This window comes from Lepidochelys kempii, chromosome 5 (assembly GCF_965140285.1).
Source record: "Lepidochelys kempii isolate rLepKem1 chromosome 5, rLepKem1.hap1, whole genome shotgun sequence".
Classification (NCBI taxonomy): domain Eukaryota; kingdom Metazoa; phylum Chordata; order Testudines; family Cheloniidae; genus Lepidochelys; species Lepidochelys kempii.
This window is the reverse complement of record NC_136384.1, coordinates 18,253,666-18,278,831: the sequence shown is the minus strand read 5'-3', so window position 1 is coordinate 18,278,831 and position 25,166 is coordinate 18,253,666. Positions and strand designations below refer to the sequence as shown.

Here is a 25,166-nt window from a genome sequence, read left to right as displayed (position 1 = left end):
TTTGTCAAATGACTGCGCCAGGCACAAAGCAGGGGAGAGTGGGACTCATTGAGTGCTAAGTATTATAATTATTACTACTGTAAAGTAAAAGAGACTATTCAACACTTTTGCAAATAAAACATTCAAAAGGATATTCCATTATCATCATCTCTTTATGCCAGCTATTGTCTCCTTCAGCATGGCTGCAACAAGAATCTTATGCTTGTCTTAACTTAAATTGATGAGGATGATCATATTGAAGAACATTCTTCTGAACCTTTCATATACAGTTAAACAACTTATATCTTTTCACACTTTATTAACTGTGTGAATTTTATTTGGGGTAAGATTCTGCAAACAGTACTTGACAGAGTACTTATTATCATAAGTAGCCCCAGTGAAGTCACACTATGCCTTTGTGATAAAAAATCTTTGATGGATCATTTGTGGGTCTTACTGTTGTAAATATTACACCCTAAGCATGGTTGGGTCTGATTCTGCTCTCAGTTACATCAGTATAAAAGTGGTATAACATTGAGTTTCTTCTGATTTATATTGGAATAAGAGAAGAATCAGGCCTGTTACCCCTTATCTCATCTTTTATTTGGAGGAATTATTACATTCCTGGTTCTAAGACCCATAACTATATTGTGCAGTGCCTTACTTCACAAGCAGTCCCAGTCACTTCAGTGGAACAACTTGTGGATGATAATTATTAATAGTAATATTGTAGAGACTAGGAAACCCAGTCATAGGCCACGACCCCCCTTGTGGTAGGTGCTGTTCAACCAGAGAACAAAAAGATAATCCGTGCCCCAAAGAGCTTACAATCTAAGTAAAAAGCAAGAGACAACAGGTGGCTACAGACAGACTGATGGGGGAGTAAAAGGAAAAAATGAGACAATACTGGTGAGCATAATAGGCAGTGGTCTCAGCACACCAGCTTATTGTTAATTTTTTTGTAGGCATCACAGCAAAGGAGATATTTAAGGAGGGATTTGAAAGAGAAGAATGGGAAACATGCCTCTATGTTTGCTGTACAAATCCTTGATGCTCCTCTCATACAGGTCTTTTGAAGTACCACACAGATAATGTAGACATTGAAATATAATACAACTACTGCACACTTTAGTGGCTTTAAAACTGCCAATATACGAACGGGCATCAAAGTTTCTGTGCATCAGAGAAAAATTCAAAGACTGTATTGTATTAAAAAAAGCTCCATTATAACAAAAATCAAAACAAACAAACCAAAAACAGACTAAAATATTTCTCTTCACATAGAAGGGCTCTGTTCAGACTAAAGTACTTTCCATTTTAAAAACAAAATAGGACAAATATCAACTTAATAGCTATTGCCTCTCAGCTAAAATAGCAGCTGGTCTGTCAAAGAAATCAGACTGGAATTCTGAAGTGTTTAGATCCAAGACAGGTCTCTGTCGCTCTCCAAAAGAAGAATTTCTTATAATTTTTACCCAGAGCTAGAGTTATGTAAAGAATTTCACACATATCCTCTCCCACAAGAATAACTAAGCACAGTATTATACCAAATAACTTGCTTTTAAATTAACTTTCTTGGCACATGGCACATTTGTGTAGGTGGCTCATCCTACTGACATCACATTATGAATGCCACAGGTTTTGTTTTCTTCTCCAAGATTTCCAATTTTGTCAGTAAATATGAAAAAGCACAGAGCTGTATATAACTTTATGGTCAAACACTGTTCTAGGATGCATGCTACCTCCCACTGACTAATGAAAGAGCTGCCACGCGCAGCTCTGAGAGCTGAATTTGAGCCATGTAGAAGTTAAACTGAAGGAAATACACACACAAACACTATAAATGCTTATTTTTTGTAACGCTGGGATACCACAATGGAACATGCATTAGTAGAAAAAGAAGATCTGGAACAGTCAAATATTATGTGTAAAGAAGTTATGAAATAAAATTTCATGATAAGATAGACTTTTGGCCACTTAAAAGAAACACAGGCAGTTGTGATTACGGCTACTGATTGGCTAAGAATTGCCACACACAGCTCATCTAGTCTCCGATAAAACATTCTATGATTTTTGTTACTCTGTCTTCCAATAACCCTCAGCCACTTGCTTATCTCATCCCCCAGTAATATCTTGTATTTTAGATTGAAAGCTATTTAGGGGCAGGGACTGTTTTTTACTATTCAGTACCTAGCAAAATGGAATCCTGATCTGACTGAGGCCTCAAGGCACAACCACAATATAAATGTTAATAATAATAATACTCCAAAAATCTTCTATGTAATTAAATGTTTATATCTCTCACCACTGAGGAAAAATATTACGAAGCCAGAAATCTTATTAAAGTCAGCATGAAGTTTAAACAGGTATGGGACGTGTTGAAGCAGGTTATTTTATTAGACAAGGTTGCATTATGAAGCATAGTTGCCTTGTGCAATATTTAAATACAATTTGGGAACTGTGCTGGAATAAAGTTCAGCTATGTTTTTTTTTTAATTTAATCAATTTGTGAAATGGAAGTGTTTAACTGAACTAATTCTCAGTGACTACTGTCAGGTTAGAAGAAAAGAAAGAATGATCAGGACAAAAGCTGACAGAGCGTAGTGTTATATTTTAGATCGTTGCAAAACCGAAGCAATAAAAGAAAAACATTACAAAATTCATGCAGACTTTCACAAGACTGGAAAATAATTTTAAAGTTCAATGTGAAATTGGGAGTTAAATTATGTCTTGGCAACAAATGCCACAAGAATCATATTTCTTAGCTATAAACAAATGCATTTTAAACACAGTCCATGAAACCAGTTCTTCTGCTTGATTAACTTTGTTTTTCTAGATTTAGTGAATTTACTTTTCTTTTTACTGTATTAAGATTGTTCTTCAAAAAACAACCCACATTTAGAAATCTATTCTAGCTTTTTCAAACAGTGCTCTTGTGTAGATATACATGTCTACCAATGCACTTTCTAAAGGTTGTGGGCTTTAATGATGGACAAACATGAAATGTTTCAGAAATTCACTTTGGGACCAATAAGCACTCAGAAGTTGAGATGCACACTCTTGGAATCACTCTTTTTGAATGGATTGCTCGTCAATGGTGCCATACTGATAGCTCTAGGAAGCAGAAATTCCCTATTAACAGAAGAACACTTCAGGGACTATCCACAGAATATTTCCCACACTTCCCTGCCAATGTGCATCAATCTTGACATAGTGGGAGGGCAGTTCAGATTCCATATCCAGCATTCAATCCTTTGCCTTCAGTCTCTTCAGATTGCCAAAAAGTGTGCATGTTACCAGTCATTTGGTTCTGTGATATCGAAACTTGGCCACCGTGAAAAGAACTGGGATAAATTTGTTTTGCATGGGCTACAGCACAGCAGTCCTGTAGGCCATGATTCAGCAAAGCACTTAAGCATGTGCATTAATCCATCCCCATTTAACAGAGCATTTAAATATGTATTTTAACATCCCATTGAAGCTTTATGCTTAAATGCTTTGTGAATCAGAACTAGAGTAGCACCTTCTGATTATGCCAGATATGGAAAACCTAGAGATAAAAGGCTCTATCCTTTAGCAATAGAAACATAAATATCATTACTATAGGAACAAACACAAATAACTTTAAAATGGACTTAGTCCTCCCCATTTCTGTGTAGCATTATTTCCTACAGCATATTTTCCTGTTTTTGTTTTAAATGTCTTATCACTGAATGATCTCTACATAAGGTCACCAAAGATTACCAGCTGCTCTGTGACATGTGTCTTGAGAATAAGTCAAAGATGCACACAAAGGTTTGGAATGAGATATTTCTATACAGCATTGCCTGTGGGTACTATATGTAGGAGGGTTTAAAAAGTGGAGAGTAGTACTTTTTTTAAAATACAAATTTGCATTCAAGAGAACAAGAGATGGAAAATGGAGATCAGCATGACTGAAATTTAAGTTCATAATTAACATGAGATTGCAGAAGTGTTTCCAAAACAGTAAGTTCATCCTTATTAATGAGCTTTTGAATTAACTTGTTGCTTAAGTGTCAGTGGTGCAAAAGGAAATGTCTGAAGGGCATGTTCCATTAGACCACCTGTAAATACAGATTTCACACATGGACACTTTTCCATTATGTCTGATGGCTGCTGAAATTGATAAAGTATGTATGCACATTTCTTTTAATGCTCTGAAGTGTCAACTTCAGGGTCTAAATGGACTTCCTATTGCAATGAGTTACCAAAAAAAAATTTATGTTGCTCCAATAAAACAGGGAAAAAGAACCTCCCAAACACACAGCATAATAAAATAGTACATTGCTATTTATATAATATAATGCTAACAGAATTAATACCAAACATATAAAATATCAAATGGAAGAGACATCACCAACAAAAGGTATGACTACACTGCAATCAGAGGCATGATTGCAGCACACATAAATCTGAGCTAGCTTTGATCTAACTAGCTCGAATAACAACAATGTAAGTGAAGTGACGGCAACGAGGGGTAGCAGCACAGGCTTTACAAGCGCACCAGGGACCCTGGGTATGAATTCATGTGACCAACTAGTGCTGGGACTTCACTGCTATTTTTAATTGAGCTAGCTAGATCAAAGCTAGCTCAGGTATGTCTACACATGCTTCAATCACACCTCTGAGTGAAGTGTAGACAAACCCTAAAGGCTTGCCTACACAGCAAGCTACTGCATGGCAAACTGGTGCACAGTAACTGGCCATGCAGACAAGCCTTTAGTGATCTCTTGGATTTAATTGACATTTGTGCCATTATGAAGGAATTTATTTGTCAACAAATATATTCATAAAATTAGCAAGATGGAAATAGTCATACACAGGACATAGAAACACTGCAAGCCGTGTATGTTGAACATAATTTCCTGGTGAGAGTTTTTCCAAAGGGCACATTTGCCTCTCTGTCTTCTAAGTGATTGTTTCCTTTGGTGATCAGTTATGATTTGGGATTACCTTTCAATTGTTCACCTCGGCTGCACTGACAGTGCTGTTGGCTGAATCCTGAATGAAAAAAATCACTACTTAAGATGTTTTACGATACCTTTCTCCCCTTGCCTCCACCATATTTTTTCTACATTGGATTAATTCCGTTGCTCAGTTACAACTTCTCAGTTGACAACCTTAAAATATCTGAGCAAGAGCTGGGTTTTGTAAAACTGATCAGTGATTTTATTCACTGCCTGTGGGTCTGTTTTGTCTTCGTAAACTAGTATGGCTTCTTATTGCGATTTCTATAGGGGCATGTACAGTGATTGTTTTTATGAGCTAATAAGTGGTTGGCATCAGCTGGTATTAATTCTTGTGTGAAGATCAATTTAACCCTCAGGAAATTAATGTAAGTCAGTCTAATATGTGCTAATATCTCATGTCCACGTTGAAAGGATTAGATTAAAGAACGCCCATTAGGAGATGGTTGAAATTCTGAATTTCTGTCCTGAAGGAAATTCCATGATTTCAAAATGGGTATCATCTCCAACCACTTAGTAAAGGAGAAATGTCAATTTTTTTCATGGAACAAATTATTCCAAATATTCCAATATTTCATTTTGACCTTATCCAAACATTTGGATTCAATAAGATGGAAAAGTTCCATTTCCACTTTATTATTTTGACATCTGTGTTATTTTCATATAATATAAAAGTTGAAACAATAAAATCCAAATCAACCTTACCAAAGCAAAACATTTAGATTTTATTAAAATGAAACATTTTGATAATTTCCTGAAAAAAATAGACAAAAATCAATGTTCCCATTAAATGTTTCAATTTTATCTGATCAGTATTTTTTTTGATGGGAAACTGTTCTGCTGGCAAATTTTTGACCAGCTCTGGCGCCTCATGTACAGTAGAATTTCATACCACTAGGACAAAACTCATCTGTTCAGGCTGTTTCCAGATTGTGGAGCAAACTCCAACAGGAGCTGAGAACCATCAAAAACATCACGCCCCTCTGCTCAAAGTGCAAGACACACTTCTTTGACCTGTCTTTTCTAATACAATCATATAGGAGCAGATAATACATATTTATTAGGACTGTCGATTAATCGCAGTTAACTCACGCTATTAATTCAATAAATTATTCATGATTAAAAAAACTAATTGTGATTAATTACAGTTTAAACCACACTGTTAAACAACAGAATACCAATTGACATTTATTAAATATTTTGGATTTTTTTCTCCATTTTCATATATATTGTGTTGTAATTGAAATCAAAGTGTATATTAGTTTTATTATAAATGTTTGCACTGCAAAAATGATAAAAGAAATAGTATTCTTCAATTCACCTCATACAAGTAATGTAGTGCAATCTCTTTGTTATGAAAGTGCAACTTACAAATGTAGATTTTTTTTGTTACATAACTGCACTCAAAAACAAAACAATGTAAAACTTCAGAGCCTACAAGTCTACTTAGTCCTACTTCTTGTTTAGCCAATCATTAAGACAAACAAGTTTGTTTACATTTACAGGAAATAACGCTGCCCTCTTCTTATTTACAACATCACCAGAGAGTGAAAACAGGCATTTGCATGGCACTTTTGTAGCTATTTACATGTCAGATATGCTAAACATTTGTATGCCCCTTTGTGGTTCAGCCACCATTCCAGGGTACATGCTTCCATGCTGATGATGCTAATTAAAAAACGTATGCATTAATTAAATTTGTGACTGAACTCCTTGGGGGAAAATTGTATGTCCCCTGCTCTATTTTACGTGGATTCTGCCATATATTTTACGTTATAGCATTCTCGGATGATGACCCAGCACATGTTGTTCATTTTAAGAACAGTTTCACTGTAGATTTGACAAAACACAAAGAAGGTACCAATGTGAGATTTCTAAAGATGACTACAGTACTTGATCCAAGGTTTAAGAATCTGAAGTGCCTTCCAAAATCTGAGAGGGACAAGGTAGGGAGCATGCTTTCAGAATTCTGGAAAGAGCAACACTCCAACGCGGAAACTACAGAACCCAAACCACCAAGAAAGAAAATCAACCTTCTTCTGGTGGGATCTGACTCAGATAATGAAAAAGAATATGCGTCGGTCCGCACTGCTTTGGATTGTTAGCAAGCAGAACCCATCATCAGCATGGAGGCATGTTCCCTAGAATGGTGGTTGAAGCATGAAGGGACATATGAATCTGTAATGCATCTGGCACATGAATATCTTGCAACACCGGCTATAACAGTGTGATGAGAATGCCTGTTTTCACTCTCATGTGACATTGTAAACAAGAAGCGGACAGCACTATCGCCTGCAAATGTAAACAAACTTGTTTGTCTGAGTGATTGGCTGAACAAGAAGTAGGTCTGAGTGGACTTGCAGGCTCTAAAATTTTACATTGTTTTATTTTTGAATGCAGGGGTTTTTTTTACATAATTCTACATTTGTAAGTTCAACTTTCATGATAAAGAGATTACACTACAGTACTTGTATTAGGTGAATTGAAAGATTGAAAAGCTAAGGGGACAATAATAAATAGCTATTTACATTTTCAATTTTTTTTTAGAGTCAACTATGTGTTTTTGTTTGTTGAGACAATGAGAATGAACAGAGCAAGACAGGGAATCAGGGAGTTCTGTTGAATGGCCCTTTGCAAGTCACTTAATAGTTTCCTTGTCTGTAAAATATTAATAATTACCCTACTTTGTTAAAACCTTTGAGATTTACAGTGTAATAACAATAATACTTATAACTTACAAAGTGCTAACAATGAAGCACATTCTTAAGCAGGCTGAAGACTCGATTGTAAAGTAGTCTAGGATTTATTCCTCACTTTGCTACAGATTTATTGGGCATGTCTCCTATCCTCTCTGTGCCTCAGTTCACCCAACAGTAAAATGTGAACAACATCTAAGTCACAGGATTGTTGTGAAACTTGTTTTGTGATACAGCAAGTACTATTTGTAAATAAGGAGTTTCATTATATGTGTTGAGGAGAGAGACTAAGTCACGTTCTTCAGGAGAACAGAACTTTTCATGGTTTCCAGAGAAAACTGAACTCCTTTACTAGTGATAGGGAAACCCGTTTGAACGCAGTAGAGTCAGCACTGTGTCAAACTCCAGACTGCAAAATCAAGTGCCACAAGAATGCTGCCTCATTAAAAGCATTGGAAGGAGCAATCCTCTCTTTGTTTGTTAGAATCAACAACAAGATTACAAAGTCTCATTCATTAGCAATGAATACACATTCTCATCTAGATTGTTACTGTAAGAAGTTTGTTGTCTTAATTACACCAACTCAGGTGGACACCTTGGCCTGTGGAAAGGAAAGAAATATAATGCCCACCAAAATGACTGTCACAAAAGAGAAACAGGGATTTGGAACGGTCAGTTCAACTAATAAGGAAGGATAAAAAGATGAATGAAACAAAGCATTGTGTGGAATTTAGAACATTTTCTCTAACATAAAATCTACACATAAATAGGGTGTGTATATACATGATTACCAAATATATATATGAACTCTGACAATGAAATGGTGAACATATGGCAGACTTACCCTTGAATTAACCACTTCCAAGGAGACATTCTGAGGCATTGCACTTGGTACTAAAAGGGGAGAAAAAATTGGAAATATGTAATTAGCAGCAGAGTCATAAAAGGCTATGTCAAATCTCTCTCTTATTGGAAAGAACTAAGTATGGCTTTTCCACACACTTTATAATCTGTTCTTAAATGTGTAGTTAATTCAGGTGGCACTTCAGGGGTCCCCTTGAGAGACAAAAAAATAAATACATCTATTTGTTTCTTCTCATTTTTGGTAGACCTATTAGTGAGCCCCTTAAACAGTTAGTCAGTAGATTTTATGCAGTGATACCAAGTAGCTGATTTCAGTTACTTGTTTATTTCAGTTGATATTTATAACAAGATCTTTCAGGTAATTGCTCTGCTGAGCACCAGGCTATTAGAATACATGCATTTCAGAATTCACACTGCATTAAGATAAATCCGTGCATGTTCTCCTAATTGTTACTAGTTCTGAAGATCTCCCAGAAAATAAAAGAATTTGAAGTCTTTTTCTGATATTAGTAAAAAATTATTTTAAAATATACCATCTTGCTCTAAAAGAAAAGGAGTACTTGTGGCACCTTAGAGACTAACCAATTTATTTGAGCATAAGCTTTCGTGAGCTACCGATGAAGTGAGCTGTAGTTCACGAAAGCTTATGCTCAAATAAATTGGTTAGTTTCTAAGGTGCCACAAGTACTCCTTTTCTTTTTGCGAATACAGACTAACACGGCTGTTACTCTGAAATCTTGCTCTAAGTAATATATGTAACTGGGGAGACACTGTTTATTAATTTCACTATTAATTTTATTATGTCCACACTAGTAAACATACTTTAATTGTTAAACGCAACTAATGCTTATTTAGCACCTCATCTTACAAGCTGCTGAGCACCCTCTTTCCAGCTGCTGATGCCCTTGGCTCCCTCAGAACGGAATCATCAGACCCCCACAGGAGCAGGCCTTTAATTTGAAGAAATAACTGATTCAAGTTCCTATCTAGTTAAAATTAGAACTTCCTTCAAACAATAAATCTATTTTTATTAAACATCCCCAAAGTAAAGCTTTTGTTCATCTAGGACTCATTTCTGCCATCCTCACCCACATTGAGTGATGCCATTGATATCAATGGAATAGTATTGGGGCTTCACCATAAAGGCGGTAGAATAGGTCCTTATTAGCTAAATGTTTACAGAACTGACAATTGTCTCCTTGGTGCCTGTATAAGTGAACCAGATGTGTGCTACAGATCTGGCTGTGGGAGGAGGTTTTCATATATATTTTCTCCTAGCACACAGTCAATGTTCAACCAGTAGCTTAACAGACGATATCTTCAGACATAAATTCTTGCTTTGTGGTGCCTTTGCACATTTTGTTGCCTCCTGTCACTCAGAGATCTAGACCCATAATTCCCTCTGACCTGAGTATACAAAGAGAGTGCTGGATCACATGGTAAGATGGGCTCCCTTAAATTTGAACATACATATTGATACAGCTAAATGACCATCATACATCTAGAAGCCAAGACTGTAGGTCACACATATAGAATGTGGGGGACTGTATTTTCATAGAAACATAGAAATGTAGAGCTGAAAGGGACCGTGAGATGTCATCAAGTCCAATCCCCTGCACTGGACCAAATAAACATTGACTTTTAGTTAGGAAGTTGTTTCTGACATCTAACCAAAATTTCCCTTGATGCAGATTAAGCCCATTACTTCTTGTCCTACCTACAGACGATATGGAGAACAATTCTTCATAACAGTCCTTATCTTTTGAAAACTGTTTTTTTTTTTTAAACAGTGACTAAACAAAGAACTTAGGGACCACAGTGAATAATCATCTGAAAATGAGCTCACAGTGTGATGTTGTGGCTAACAGAACAAATATGATCCTTGGATGTATAAGAAGTAAAATATTTATTAGGAGTAGGGAGCTGTTAATACTACTGTATGTGACATTAGTGAAACCATTACTAGAATACTATGTCCATTTGCATTGTCCACAATTTAAAAATGCTGTTGACGAATTTGAAAAAGGTCAGAATACAGTTACAAAAATGATTTGAGGTCTGGAAAACCTGCCTTACAGTGAGAGACTAAAGAAGCTCAGTCTATTTAGCTTAAACAAAGAAAATTAAAAGGACACTTGATTGAGATCTAACACAATAAGAATAAGGAGAAGATTTCTGATAGTAGAGAGATCTTTAATCTAGCAGACAAGGACAAGCTCCAATGGCTGGAAGCCATTCATACTGGAAATAAGGCATTTTTTTTACAGTGATGGTAATTAAGAATTGGAACAATTTACCGATGGGTGTGGTGGCTTCTTAATGTGTTGGAAGAACAGGATCATAGTAGGGAATATAAATGATAGTTTCATGTATTACCCTAAACAGCTTTGTTCATGAAACTGAGAACTTTCAAAAAAATTGTGAAAACCAGAGAGACCCACTTAAACTAGAGTACCTAATAGCTTACTGGTTAGGTCACTCACTTGGGATGTTGGAGACTCTAATTCAAGTCTCTACTTCAAATCAGGCCCAGCAGATATTTGAACCTGGTTCCCTGACATCACAGATGAGTACTATTGTCTATTCTGGGATGGGTCTCTCACCAGGAATTCCATCCTAGATCTGAGGAAAGTTTAATCAATACAGTTACATTTCTGAAAAAGTTTCAGTTTTGAGAAATCAAAAGAAATGTTGTTGAAAAATTTCTCACCAGCTCTAATTTCTATCAAAGTGTACCAAGAAATACATGTTTTGGATGTATGGTGCAATGAAGTGTTTGACAATGATCTTTGAAACCTTTCCTCAATATATAGCACATCATAGGGGTCTGCTTTGGAAAGGATGATGAGCAATCAAGCATTTGAACATAGCTTCAGGTTTCTTAAAGTGACAACGGAGTCTTTAGACTTTTCCCCAGTGCTATTGAGGTTTGGTATGGTCTTAGGAGACATGTTCTCCAAGAAGTGTTTACAACTGAATTTATGTTCTAGATTGTGGATGTCCATTTTGTGCCTTTTGCATTAGGAGACACAGTATGAACCAATGATTAGGGCACTAGAATGCGAATCAGGAGACCTAGATTCTATTTTTAGCTCTGCTACTGACCTGTTATGTGACCCTGGGCAAATCACCTCCTGCTCTCTTCTCATCTTTTATCTGTCTTGTGTATTTAGATTGCTAAACTTGATGGGACAGGGACTGTTCCCTACTGTGTGTTTCTAGCAGTTCCTCGTACAATAGAGCCCCAGTCTTGACTGGAGTCTTAGGCAGTACCATAATTCAAATACCAATACCAATAATATGTTGGTATACAAGGTTCAGTCCAGCTGCTTAATATCTAAGGAAGCTGTGGTTGCTCATCAGTTACTCCAGAGATCGTATTCATTTCTTCATTTTGACAAATTTAGAGACAGAATCTGTATCTGTATGACACTCAATAATTCAAGTCAAAAAGAGAAGTAATTATGGTATTCCTATGATATTACTGACCTGATCAGAAACAGTGAATAACTGATCTCACACAAGAAAGCCTGTTCTCATGAGCTATTTTACAGAAGCAAGAATTCAGATAACATTTCTATATATAGTATATCAGTATTTGTAACATGATCATCATGATGGTGTGTGAAGGAATTGTACACTTATAAAAACACTATGCTCGCAATCTACACAAAGACCCGATTTTTTTCTTCTCCTCTCCTGCCCAAGAAGCAGGAGGAATGGTGAAGAACAAGGATTGTTTTTTTCCCCCCTCTCTATCTTCTGCTGAGGACAAGTAGGAGTGTTTGTCTGGTTGGTTTTGTCATAGCGCATCTGTGTATAAGCATCATGGTGAGGCTATGACAAAGATGGGTGGATCTTTCACCTTCTCTTGGTGATGGTGGTCAGCATTCACATTTGTGGGTGCTTATATAATCGAAAATACTTTGAGGTCCAATCCTCACTAATCCTGAGGTATTTAAAAATGTGGGATTTTAAAGGCGATCTGATCAGTGCCAAAGCAACTTGTGTCTCCTGAATTCAGGTGGGATGTCTCAGCCCAGGCAGATCAAACTTGCATTTTTTAACTAGCACATTAAACTTCAATGTTGTATATAATTTGCTCTCCATTATCACCTTAGGCCTTTTTTGTCATTATTCCTTTTCCAAGTATTACTGCTATATTGATTGTCAGTTTCAAAAGATTCCTCACCCAAATGCATTAGCCTGCATTTCTCCAGGTTGACTATAATTGTTTTTCCTGTCCACATTGATAACTTTTTCATTATTTCTCTGTCCTCACTGTGTGCAACACCTCCCAATTTGGTTTCGTGTGCAAATTTAATTAATGTGCTGTTTATCCCTTCTTCCAGATCTTCAGTCAACATGCTAAATAAATCCAGAACCAGTACCAATCTGAGTCACCTTCACAGGAACATTGCTGATTGTCTTTACCTTTGTTTACTGTACTTCAGCCAATGAGACAGTACTTATAACTAAGATAATGCGATTTAATATTTTAGGCAAAAAAAAAATCTGTGGGTCACTGTATCAAATGCTTTACAACAGTCTAGAACGATTACAATTGCTTTATTTCCTACTTCTACCAATTTTGTATCTTGATCAAACAAAGCAATTGAGTTTGTCTGGTGCAATTTGTTCTTTATAAACGGATGAGGCTTATTATCTATGGTTCCATTACGTTTGATTAATCATTGGTGTATTATAATCTAGGTATTTAGAGACTTCTTCTTGCTCTTGATCAACCAGTAACCTAAAGTTTAGTGACAGGTTTCAGAGTGACAGCCGTGTTAGTCTGTATTCGCAAAAAGAAAAGGAGTACTTGTGGCACCTTAGAGACTAACCAATTTATTAGAGCATACGCTTTCGTGAGCTACAGCTCACTTCCTCAGATGCATATCGTGGAAACTGCAGCAGGCTTTATATATACACAGAGAATATGAAACAATACCTATTCCCACCCCACTGTCCTGCTGGTAATAGCTTATCTAAGATAAGCTTTACTTTAGATAAGCTATTACCAGCAGGACAGTGGGGTGGGAATAGGTATTGTTTCATATTCTCTGTGTATATATAAAGCCTGCTGCAGTTTCCACGATATGCATCTGAGGAAGTGAGCTGTAGCTCACGAAAGCTTATGCTCTAATAAATTGGTTAGTCTCTAAGGTGCCACAAGTACTCCTTTTCTTTTTGCTAAAGTTTAGTGAAGTCAATGGGAATACACATCCATTAACGTCAATGGTCTTTGGATTCAGACCCAAATTCTTACAATAGATTTCGCAACTCTTTCACATTCATACAATTTTAAAAGCACCAAGTGTCCTCTCCACAGGCAATTACTCTCTGCTGTGTCATTAAACTAAGCAGGTACACAGCACAAAAAACTCCAGATTAACTCTTCCTCCATATTCAAAAACAAATGCTGCCAAGTGCAATTACACTTCAGATCATTAAGCATTGTCTTTTTGCCTTCCTTTGCTGCATCATCACATTTTCCAAAACATAGTACATTACATTTATTTTTGATGTGGCCAATCAAAAACAAACTAATATAACTTCAGATTATATGTAGCATGGGCAGGGGTTGGGATTGCTGGCAGGAGTCATGACTGGGAGTCACTCTGAATATGAATATGAAACTTCTTATCATTCAATAAAAGAACACATCATGTATCTGGAGGCTGGGATTAAGCAGTTTTCTTGTAATCTATTTTTAACTAACTTCAAAATGCAGGGCTAAATTCAGGCCTCATTTACACCTGTGCAATCACATTCAGAAATTTAAGACAATGGGTTGCAGAGTTTAGGGGAGGCAGAATGTTGCCTGAAAAATCTTCCTTACTAGCATTGGTGCATGCACCAGAATGAACACATTTTTACTTTCAAATCCCAGGCTACATTTGTAAATCTGGAGGTTACCCAAAAAAATCATGTCGTATTTGTAAACTGAGAAGATCTGATATGGAATCTTTGAGAGACAATAAACTAATAACCCTACCGACCATTGCTACAGAATCTCTCTTCAGAACTGAACAGAAGCTTGTATTCTGTTTTTGTAGTGCAGACCACACATCCTAATAGACAGATTGTGTTGTGTGCCATATGGATTGCAGTTATTTATTATTTGTATTTTTAAGTGCTGACAATATGCTCAGGGCTGTGCCAAAAAGAAATGAAGCCAGGCCCTGCCTGGAAGAATTTATAATCTAAAATACAGACAGAGATGAGAGGACAAACTGGGAAATCAAGAGGATGGAGTAATTCCCCCACTTTTCAGGGAACAGACTGGAAACATGTCCCTGTGACCCACACCATTTCTCGCTGCTCCCATTGGTCGGGAATGGCGAACCGCGGCCACTAGGAGCTGCGGGCAGTGGTGCAAATGCAAACAAACTGTCTGGCGGCCACTGTCTTAGAGATTATATAGGAAGGAACTGTGAGAGCAAGGATGGTCTAGTGCTTAGGGGCGCTAGCCTAAGACCTGGGATACCTGAGTTCAAGTCCCTGACCTGCCACAGAATGTCCGTGTGACCTGGAGGAAATCATTTAGCCCTCTCTGTATCTCAGTTACCCATCTGTAAAATGGAGATATTAGCACTTCCCTACCTCACTGCAAGGTACTCAGATACTGTGGGGAGTAAAGGGGAGTCCGTATAAAAAACACAGAGAGGTCAGATAATATTCTTTAGTTGGAGCTAACTATACCCAAGAGAACTGGGGTTCAGCAGAACCCAAAGAAGTCCTAAAGCATGACATCTCTCACAGAGTGTTTGCATAGGAGAAATCTGCACTCTTGTGAGTTAGAACCACACAGATTCTGGTAATTTTCTGCATTAAATACTATGAACAGCCTGAATTTCCTCTGCCACTGTTACTTCTCCCCCCACCTGCAAGTAAACACATGAATAGCTCAAGTTATAGAGCCAGCTGTTGATATATGAATAACTTTATATGCTCAGTGTCCTGACTGTGTCAGTTTGATCCTCACTCCTTAATATTTTAAAAAAAAATATTCCTATCATCATTATGGATATTAATTATTTTTGAATCAAATATTAAAAAAGAATTAAAAAAACTGTCTGCCAATTTTTGGGATTAAACATATTTTAAAAAATTCTTAGGCATGATCGTTCAAAGCATTTCTGGAATGGCAAAAAGCCTGACCAAATATTAACTGAGCTGTATATTAAACAGAAAACTAAACATTAAAGAACCGGTAAATTCTATAAGTCTGTGATTCTATAGTTCCTGGAATTGAAGAAGCTATAATAAATCCCTGTGATTAAAGTATATTTCTTAGACTGTACGTTAGATCCCAGAGCTTCATGGATAATTTCTTCCTACAGACATGCAAGGAAATAGTATGTGCGGCTTCTTTATAACATCATCTACTGTATCATATAGTGTGAAAGTGCCACAGAATTTAACACCAGAAGGAACCACCAGATCATCTAGTCTGACCTACTGTGTATCACAGGATATCAATATAACCCAACACACACACACTAAACCCAACAACCGAAACTAGACTGAAGCACTACAGCCCACAGTGAAGGACGCACAGAAAAAAAGAACACAGGAGGTGAGGTGGGGACCTACAGAAGTGATGACACAGCAGTATTACAGCAACAAAGAAAATCAGGTAGAACAACAGTATCAAGGCTTCTTCATCATTTTAATTTTTAGTCCTGTTCAAAATAAACCCTTGGAAGACTGAAAAGGAAATCTGTTTCTTTAACAGAATCCCTATCCCCTTTTTCAACTGTACACCTACACAAGTCTGTTGTAGTATTCATCTTGGAGAAATAAAATAAGATTACATGGTCTTTGCAAAGTGATACAGGGGAAAATGTTGGTCATTAAGTTTTAGAGAGGAAGGTTTTGGTCTTGTGGTTAAAACACTGGCCTAGGATTTTGGAGACCTATATTTAATCCCTTGCTCTACACAGCCTTCCTACTTAATTTCTCTTTGTCTCTGCTCTCCATCTGTAAAACTGTGATAATAATTTTTCCTTTCTCCCACCCTCTGTCTGTCTGATCTATTTAGATCATGAGCTTTTTGGGGTGGGAATGTCTATTACTATTTGTTTGTATAGTACAGTACGTAGCAGAGTAAGGCCCTAATCTTGGTTGTACTCTCTAAATTCTACTGAAATAAAATAATTGTAATAAGTTCTGGTATCACTTTCAGCTTCGCACTCTTTAATTCCCTTCCCTCCTTCGCCGTCCATAGCATTTTTGTGGGAACTCAGATCACTGTATGATATTATACATAAAGGGCCAGATCCCAGGCCCCTCTGCCAACTACTCCTGGGCTATTGTGGCAGTGCAAAACAACTGAAAAGCTGTTCTAAAGAGGCAACCAGAAATCCCAGCATATACTTCCCCCGTTTCCCCCCCACACACACACACACTTTGGGAATATAGTAGGGGGGCAGGGCCAGAAAGCCCGGGCTCCAGCCTTTCTTTGGCCAGAAGAATGGTCCCAATGGCACCACGGAGGCTGGTATAATTTAGTCCAGTGTTTCCCAAACTTGGGACACCGCTTGTTCAGGGAAAGCCCCTGGTGAGCCAGGCCGGTTTGTTTACCTGCGTCGTCCGCAGGTTCAGCTGATCACAGCTCCCACTGACCGTGGTTCGTCGCTCCTGGCCAATGGGGTCTGCAGGAAGCGGCAGCCGGTACATCCCTCAGCCGCAGCCCTTCCCGCAGCCCCCATTGGCCTGAAGTGGCGAACTGCGGCCAGTGGGAGCCCCGATCAGCCGAACCTGTAGACGTGGCAGGTAAACAAACTGGCCTGGCCTGCCAGGGGCTTTCATTGAACAAGCAGCGTCCCAAGTTTGGGAAACACTGATTTAGTCCATAGATTGCTCTAACTTATACCAAAGGCTTAAAAGTCTCCTAGTGGCCCTAGGATCAGGGAAATGGAAAGATGTCTTAAAGACACCTTCCTCTCCTCCCCTCACTACACCAAGTCCTCAGTGTTGCAAAAAGCTACAGTTTACACCTCCCTGCAGCACCAGGGGTAGTTTTGTCTGTGTGTGCTGCAATTGCTATATTCAGTGGGATGAGTTAAAAGGGCAAAATCTAAGTTGACAGGCTCAAAATTTGACTGTCCATGCCACAGAACATTACAATAGTTTTCCAAATATCTCCTGGATACTGAAAACTCTGTTAACTCTAAAAGAAGAGGAGAGGAACCTGGGTAAAATTCTTAATTCTCTGCTGGGCAGCTCACTCCCACCAACAAAACCAAACCAAGAGCGCTGAATTAGTTTGGATTCATGATAATTTACAACACATCATCTATGTCCGCTGCCTGCCTGCTCCTTTCCTGTAAACTGAACCTGCAACTGACAAGAAGGTTGCTCTGGAGCAAAAGACTTTTGTAACTTTTAGTCACCTGCTGGCACCCAAGAATGGAACCCACTTGTGGGGACAGCATGAAGCAAATCTACTCATTTGCTTCATGTACACATATACAAAACAATGCAAAACTGGTACCAATAGGTTTCATTTCAGACCAACACCCTACCTTCTCCCCTTGCTTAACAGCAGAGAAATTAAATGCTTCTTGGGATGCCATATTCTCCATTTTGCTGTTTTCTGGAATAGTTTCATAAAAGCCCTCTCTTCAGTGACATTTTGTGCTCCCAAAGAGGTGAAATCTTCTGACAAAATTTGCAGAGGATAATTTTCAGACTCATGAATAACAATCTCTCCCTTTCTCACTTCTGATGACATTTAAAACCAAAGTGAAGAACCGAGCCACAGTACTACACTTCACAGTCTGAATTATATCTACATAAATTATGCAAAATATTCATTTTCACTTGTTTTCCTTTTGTTTTTATGATTATAAGTGTGAAGTAATTTATTCTACCAAGATCCAATCTGTATTACAAGTGATGACTGAATTAGATGGATAGGCCTAAGTAGTACTTGAAAAAATATTGAAGAGGTATCAAATGTAAAATAATTGAAAGTTGAAGTGCCAAATGAGGTGTGGGTATCACAGATGAACCTTATAAAGGATACTACAATGATGGTCTGAAACACTACAGCCTACAATAATATTATCATAGTGTTTTTACCAATTCTGTAGGATAGCAAATATTTGTTTTTTAATAAGGGAAATATTTGTAAATACAACAGAACTTGAGGCAAGCATCCTTATCTATTTAAATCTTTTCTTCCATCATAGGCACTGCCTAGATTAGGAAAAGGAAATGTTTTTAGCAAGTGTGTTAGCTAATATATTTATAAGCACCATTGTCTTTGTCTCCACTGGCTGCAAAGTGGAGTTTTAAAATGTGTTAAGTAAGTGTTCTGCTAACACGTTTGCTAAACACTTCTGTTTTCCTAAGTTTTGTCTTCACCACAAAAAATGTGTATTTTTTTTACAGCTAAGTAGCCATGTCTCTGTAAAAATGTAACAGAAACAAGGGCAGGTAAGTTCTTCATTTAAATGGAGCTAGTCAAGGTCAACTCTATATCCCCACCTGGGTGTGTGCCTTGTCTCCACTAGGATTTTACAGCAAGATAGTTACCTAGGTGTAAAAAACCACCATTTTTTTGCAGTGAAGACACTGCCCTGGTAAAGACAGCACTACTGTGAGCTTAAGTCAAACAGTGATTCAAATACAGGACAGGAGCAGAGACTGTAATTTGAATACCTAAATTCAGAAATACACAGGAAAAAACCATGGCTATCAGAATACATGCAATTATAAAAATCTCCATCACTACCCCAACACTACCACCACCAATACTAATTATTCCCTTCTAACTTTCAAGGTTCTGTTTTCCTCCAAAAAGTTGTAACAAGTTTCTAGCAGTGAAAAAAATCTACCCAGAAAAGTCATCAAGGTACCACCAGAAGGACACACACATCCATTTTTGTACACCCAATTATTGGGCTAATTCTCCTGTCATTTACACTGTTTTTACACCACTCTAACCAAATTGATCAATGGAGTTACTCCTGATTTACAAGTGTGGGAATCAGGCTCACTGACTTCACCAGGAGTCAGAGCAGCACTTACACATGAATATCAGGCATTAGATGTTTCCAAGCACAAAATAAATTTCAATTTAATACCCCAAGAATGCAGAGACACAAACCACAGTGCAAGCCATGGGACGAGTGACTATGCAATCACTGTGACAGGGAAGAAAGCAAACCAAACATTTTCTGCTCTAGTATTCCAAATATGAGGAAGATCTAGAAACCTGTTTCTTCAGATTACCAAATATAATAAAATACTTTCCATTAAAAAGTGGTGAGGACAAACCTGTGTATAACTTCAGGAACTGGAAAGGGAGGGTAGAGATAGCATCATGCTATGTAACAACCTTCTACCAAACTAGGAAAAATGAAAAGGACAAATGATCATGAGGGATATGACCACAAACACCTGTGAAACGATATAATGGGGAGACAATGAATCTATGATTTCTGCCTCTGAAAAAGACCTGAATATATTTATTTATTTATTTATTATTTTATTTAACAGTTTACATTTTGGTAGTCAATTTTCATTTAGTTTGTCGTGCCTACCATTGACTTGAACTGAGTATATAGTAGAGGAGATCCTAAATTTGTCCTGGTCCAAGGATAAAACTTTTACATAGTGATCTGTGATGTTCATCTACAAAGTGCACATTTTTCTTCTCCTTACATTGTCCATCCTGGCACCTGTAGTTCTAACTTACCATCAGAAAGCGTCATGACAGTAAGATCTTCAGTGGATACCCCAGGGCCATATCGGTTATAAGCCAGGAATCGTAAGGTGTATTCCGTGAATTTTTTCAGCCCCTCCAGTTTGTATGATAGTCCATCAACCTCTATATTCTGGGCACATAAAAATGATAATTGTTACTAAGGGGAAACATTAAAGAAGATATGACAGTAATGCTGAGGGATGAACTGATTACACAGTAGGGCTTTTCTATGTCTAAGAGGTAATGCTAAATCCTTATTTAAGTTGCTGTAAAAGGTAATTTGTAACATAGCATTGCTTGTTACAGCTCAGTTCTCAATAGATTATGATATTAAACTGCCACAGTTCAAGATATAGCTGACTCTGGTGCTTATACCTTTGGTTTAGTTATTTAAAGCACAGTAGAAAGTTACCTTACTTAAATCAATCACTCCTTCTCCCATAAGAAAGTGATAGGGAAAGGAAGAAGGGAAGAGAAGGGAGAAAATAAGGACTAGGAGTCATGGAGGAATTCCAGGAAAAAAAGGAGAGAGTGAAATAAAGAAAGACAAGAGAAGAGAGAGAAGATTTTGGGGGGTGAAGAAGCCAGATAAATCTACCCTGGGATTTATGATGCCTGTGACTGTTACAGGCTACTAATAAATTAAACTGGCTCAGATGGAGAAAAAGGGAGTCCCTATTTTACTACCCTGTCCTCTTCTAAATCTCTATTATTATTTTTTTTAAGTCACATTTCAACCACATAGCATCTTTCAATGACCTCTACAGGATCACTATGCCACTTAACTTTACATCAGCTACTGATGTACTATGTTAACAGTGTGAACTGTTTAAACTGTTTATTTGCTAGAGTGCAGGATCCTTGGAGCGGAGACCATGATCTTATATGTTTCCACATAAAAACACACAGTCATTGCAGAACACCAATAATAATGATGATGCAAATTCCCTTTGTTTATATCTCTCATTTATGAGAAATACAGATAATGCCTAGACTGGGTTTATATATTTTACACTCCTGGAATGGACCTGGCCCTGAGGAAAGGGAAAATGAGCCACTGAGGAAATAAATTAGATCATATCTACCCCCATTTCATTGGTAGAACTTCCCTTAACATCAGTAGTAGTTCTGTGTCAAATATAACAGGGATTCTGTGTCTGAAAAATCTAAAGGACTGTTATAAGGGAAGGGCTCTTTGCTTCGTTTCTAGATTTTGGATAAGAAAGGTAAACTAAGGGCTTGATTCTCTCCCGCTTACACCAATCGTATGCTGGTGTGAATCCATAAGGCCTGGTCCTGCTTCCATATTAGTAAATCATAAGACTAACGTGGATTTCAATAGGCCATCCCATTTACTGCCGTGGAGATACTCCTGTCTTGCACAGTGTAAGTGAAAGAAGAATGAGTTCCTCTATATATTAAAGTATTTTGTAATAGGCCTGTGTAATATTCAGCTAAAGTGGCATGTAAATTCTCACATTCAAACCTGCCAGGGGTTCCAACAACTTGATTTTTTTCAAAAAAATCCCGTCTACTCACTGCCTTTCAATGCACATTTCCAAGGTACTTAACCTGAGGAGTAACCACTCCAGTCTGTTATGCCATTGAAGCACCAAAATTTCCACTATCAACAGGTTTAAAGCTGCTGAACAGATATCCTCGATCACTTGGATTGAACGCTTCTTCTCCTTCCTGTCTGATTTTGTCATGTCATCCAGCAAAAGCCTGCTCTCACAACTAACTGAAAGAAGAACATACAGCTCCATTAACTTGCTCACCTGTTCTTTTCCAGTAACAGTCTCTGTGCAGAACAATCTGTAACCTTGGACTGGACCATTTGCATAGGCAGGGGGTTCCCAGGAAAGAAGAACTGAGGTAGGTGAGGTAGATACAGCCCGCAGGTTTTCCACTGGCCCTGGAACTTGCACTGTATGAAGAAAAATTGCCTGAATAAAAGCAGTCATTTATTGCAGCTCAGTTCCTTAATCATTTCGTTATCCTTTTGATTGCTCTGGCATATCCAGCCCCAATATGTGTCCCCAAAAGCGCACACTTTTCCTGCTATATATGACTGTGCAGAGTTGAATGTTTTTAACATTGGAGTGAAGCGTGTTTCTCTATGAGGAAGCATTTAATAGACTTGAATGGTGTTGGAGCAAAGCACGATTAATCCATAAAGAAGCTCCGCAGAGTGATACAACATTGCATCACAATAACCTTCTAAGTACAGGGGTGGCTTTGTAAAATACTGCCCTTCGTTTAGCATGTTGTTACAAGAAGTATGAGCTATACTTGTGATTAATTCCTAGTGCATGGAAACAGAGAAGTTGCTCTCCTTTCCCTTCCCTCGCATTCCTTCACCTTTCTGCACTTCTGCTTTTTGTTTTGTTTTTTCTTAATATTCTCTCCTGATTTTTCAAATCTATCTACCTATCTAATATGAGGTATAGAAAAAACAGTCCAAATCTGATCAATCCCAAGACTGGTTCAAGAAAAGGAGGAACTTTAGCAGACCCATTACTCTCTACTTATAAAAGAGCAAAACTGAAAGACACACAACCTAAAATATCAACACAAAACCCAGCTTTTCAGAGAAATACAACGTAGCCTTACCATACTTCTTGAATATCTATTCAAGCTCTGTATAGACTGGCTCAACTGCTACTTGTTTAAAAATTGATTTAATGCATCATATATTGGCTTGGCCTCCTATTACCAGTGCAACAATGGGGTTTTAGTATCACTCCTACTTACATTGTTGCTTCATGTCCCTGTATATTTACTTAACCTTAGGTATATTTTATATGCTTTCCTGTAACTATCTCTTTGGATCACAAATGCATGGTTGCTAAAAGTAATCATCATAATAAAAGTAATCTTGGGCATGCACTGAGGGCCAAACTGGGAACTATGAAACACACAAGTAATCCTATTGCCTTCATGGATTCACAGTTTGCCACTGAACATTGCTAATGATTGGTAGGAAAAAATGCAGTTTAGTGTGACTGAGATATAAGTAAAAACTTTCAAACCTGGATGCCTAAAGTTAGGTCCTGATATCCATATTTAGGCACTTAAAGAACTTTCAGGTTTGAATTTCTGGTGAAAGATAATTATATGAATTGGTAAGAAAATGTAGCACATCCCCAGTTCTGTTTCATAACAATGGTTTTGTATTTGTGCAATATCTAGCACTCCGAAGATGTTACTGGAACTCAATACTTATAAAACTAAAAGCAACAATAAAAGTGTTATAAACTGCAACCATCTGACAAAATCTTGCAATTATTGGAGTTAGTGCAACCAGTTCTAACAATACTTTAACCTGGAACAGAGTTATTTTCAGGCAAAGGAAAATCTGGGGCCAAAAACACAGAAAGCTGAATTATTTTCCATTTTCAGTATGATTTCATAAAATTTGGGGTAGGAGGTGAGAGAGGAGATTTTTTTTTGGCATGAACTTGCAAAATGAAATTGCCTGTTTTCTTCACAAATTTCATGGAAAAGCCTCCCCTCCCCCCAGGGTTGCACAGCTCTATGTTTTTATGTTTTATGTTTTTCACTCTTAATTATGATTGTCACACATTATTAATGTTATGCATTCACTGTTGACTTGAACTAGTTACCAAATAACAGAAGTGCTATACTTGGGAAACTCCCTTTACCACTAATAGCCATTCCATACATAATCATTCCTCACATGTCGGGCAATGAGAAGGAACCACTACGCTGACTAATACTTTCAAGTCTGTCTCTACAGTTCATCTGTCCCTTCAGCTGGAACCCAAGGAGAAGAGTAACAGATGAGAGAAAAAGGAAAAAAATTGGCAGAAAAGTCGCAGAACAAGTGGAGAACCAATTCTGAAAATGATCTAAACTCTAAAGACTGGTGTGATCAACAGTGTTTAATATATCTGAGTTGTTGTTGCATGTCTATACCTTTTTCTTGCCTGAATATGAAATGGTCTATTCATATTTTACATATAGAAAATGCCATCAGGCAAAACAAATTTGCCAGTTATTGTGCAGTTGAAAGATAGCAGCATTACAATTCCTATAAAAGGCTTTTCACAGTCAAATGAATGTTACCAGACAATTTCATAGAAGAAAGCTGTTAGGGTAAAACTAACAGGTTTGTGGCAAGTGACAGGGAAAGAACATGATACTTTCTTCTGCTAATACCTGTGTATTTGACAATATACTAAATGCAAAGTGGAGGATATCAAAAAGACTGCCACCCGGCCCAGAGTAAAGATCATGGTTGACAATTTCATTCCTCTGGCCCAAACAGAACTCTGTAATAAGGATAAACAATGGGAGACAGAACTTTCTCAGGGGCTAGACTGAGACGTGGAGTGAACTAGTCCCTCAGGAACCAAGGCTTGTCACTCTCTACTCCAAGTGTAAGGGGCATTTCTTTGACTTCTAACAAATACATAGCAACATGTGTATTAAAAAACCCAAAACCAAACAATTCACTCGGGTGCACACACTGCACCCTCTGGGGAGAGGAGGAAAAAACGAACAACACATGCCAGATGTCTGTCACATAGCTGAATGTACTACTGGAAGGCACTCAGATACTGTGGTGATGAGCATGGTAGGAGAACCAATACAGAATTTGTAGAAAGCTAAAAATCAGTGAAAGGCTGCCAGTGACATATACTTTTAAATGGCTTTCAATATTCACTCTAATATAGAATTAATACATTTTAAAAGGTTTTTTCCTTCCAGCTTTCCATTTCATTATATTTCAGTTTGCCTGACAGGCCCGCTAATATGCTAAACTTCTCAACACTTTGGCGTGCAGAAATTCTTTAGTCTCTGCTGATCCCTGCTGACAATAATGTAGGGGGAAATAGCATTTTGTTTTGGTCCTTGTTTTCCTGTTACTTTTTTGTTTTTGTTTTTTTGTTG

At 37.6% G+C, this 25,166-nt stretch overlaps 1 protein-coding gene across 1 annotated transcript in view; it reads right to left on the bottom strand.

Annotated features, from left to right (window-relative positions):
* Nucleotides 1-25,166, bottom strand: part of DCC (DCC netrin 1 receptor) — a 967,455-nt gene that overhangs the window by 225,481 nt on the left and 716,808 nt on the right. Inside the window, exons 11-13 of the mRNA XM_078852711.1 lie at nucleotides 22,028-22,176; nucleotides 20,241-20,379; nucleotides 8,508-8,557 (exon numbers count right to left, since the gene is read on the bottom strand). Coding sequence (XP_078708837.1) covers nucleotides 8,508-8,557; nucleotides 20,241-20,379; nucleotides 22,028-22,176 — 338 coding nt within the window. The remainder of the gene's footprint in view (nucleotides 1-8,507; nucleotides 8,558-20,240; nucleotides 20,380-22,027; nucleotides 22,177-25,166) is intronic.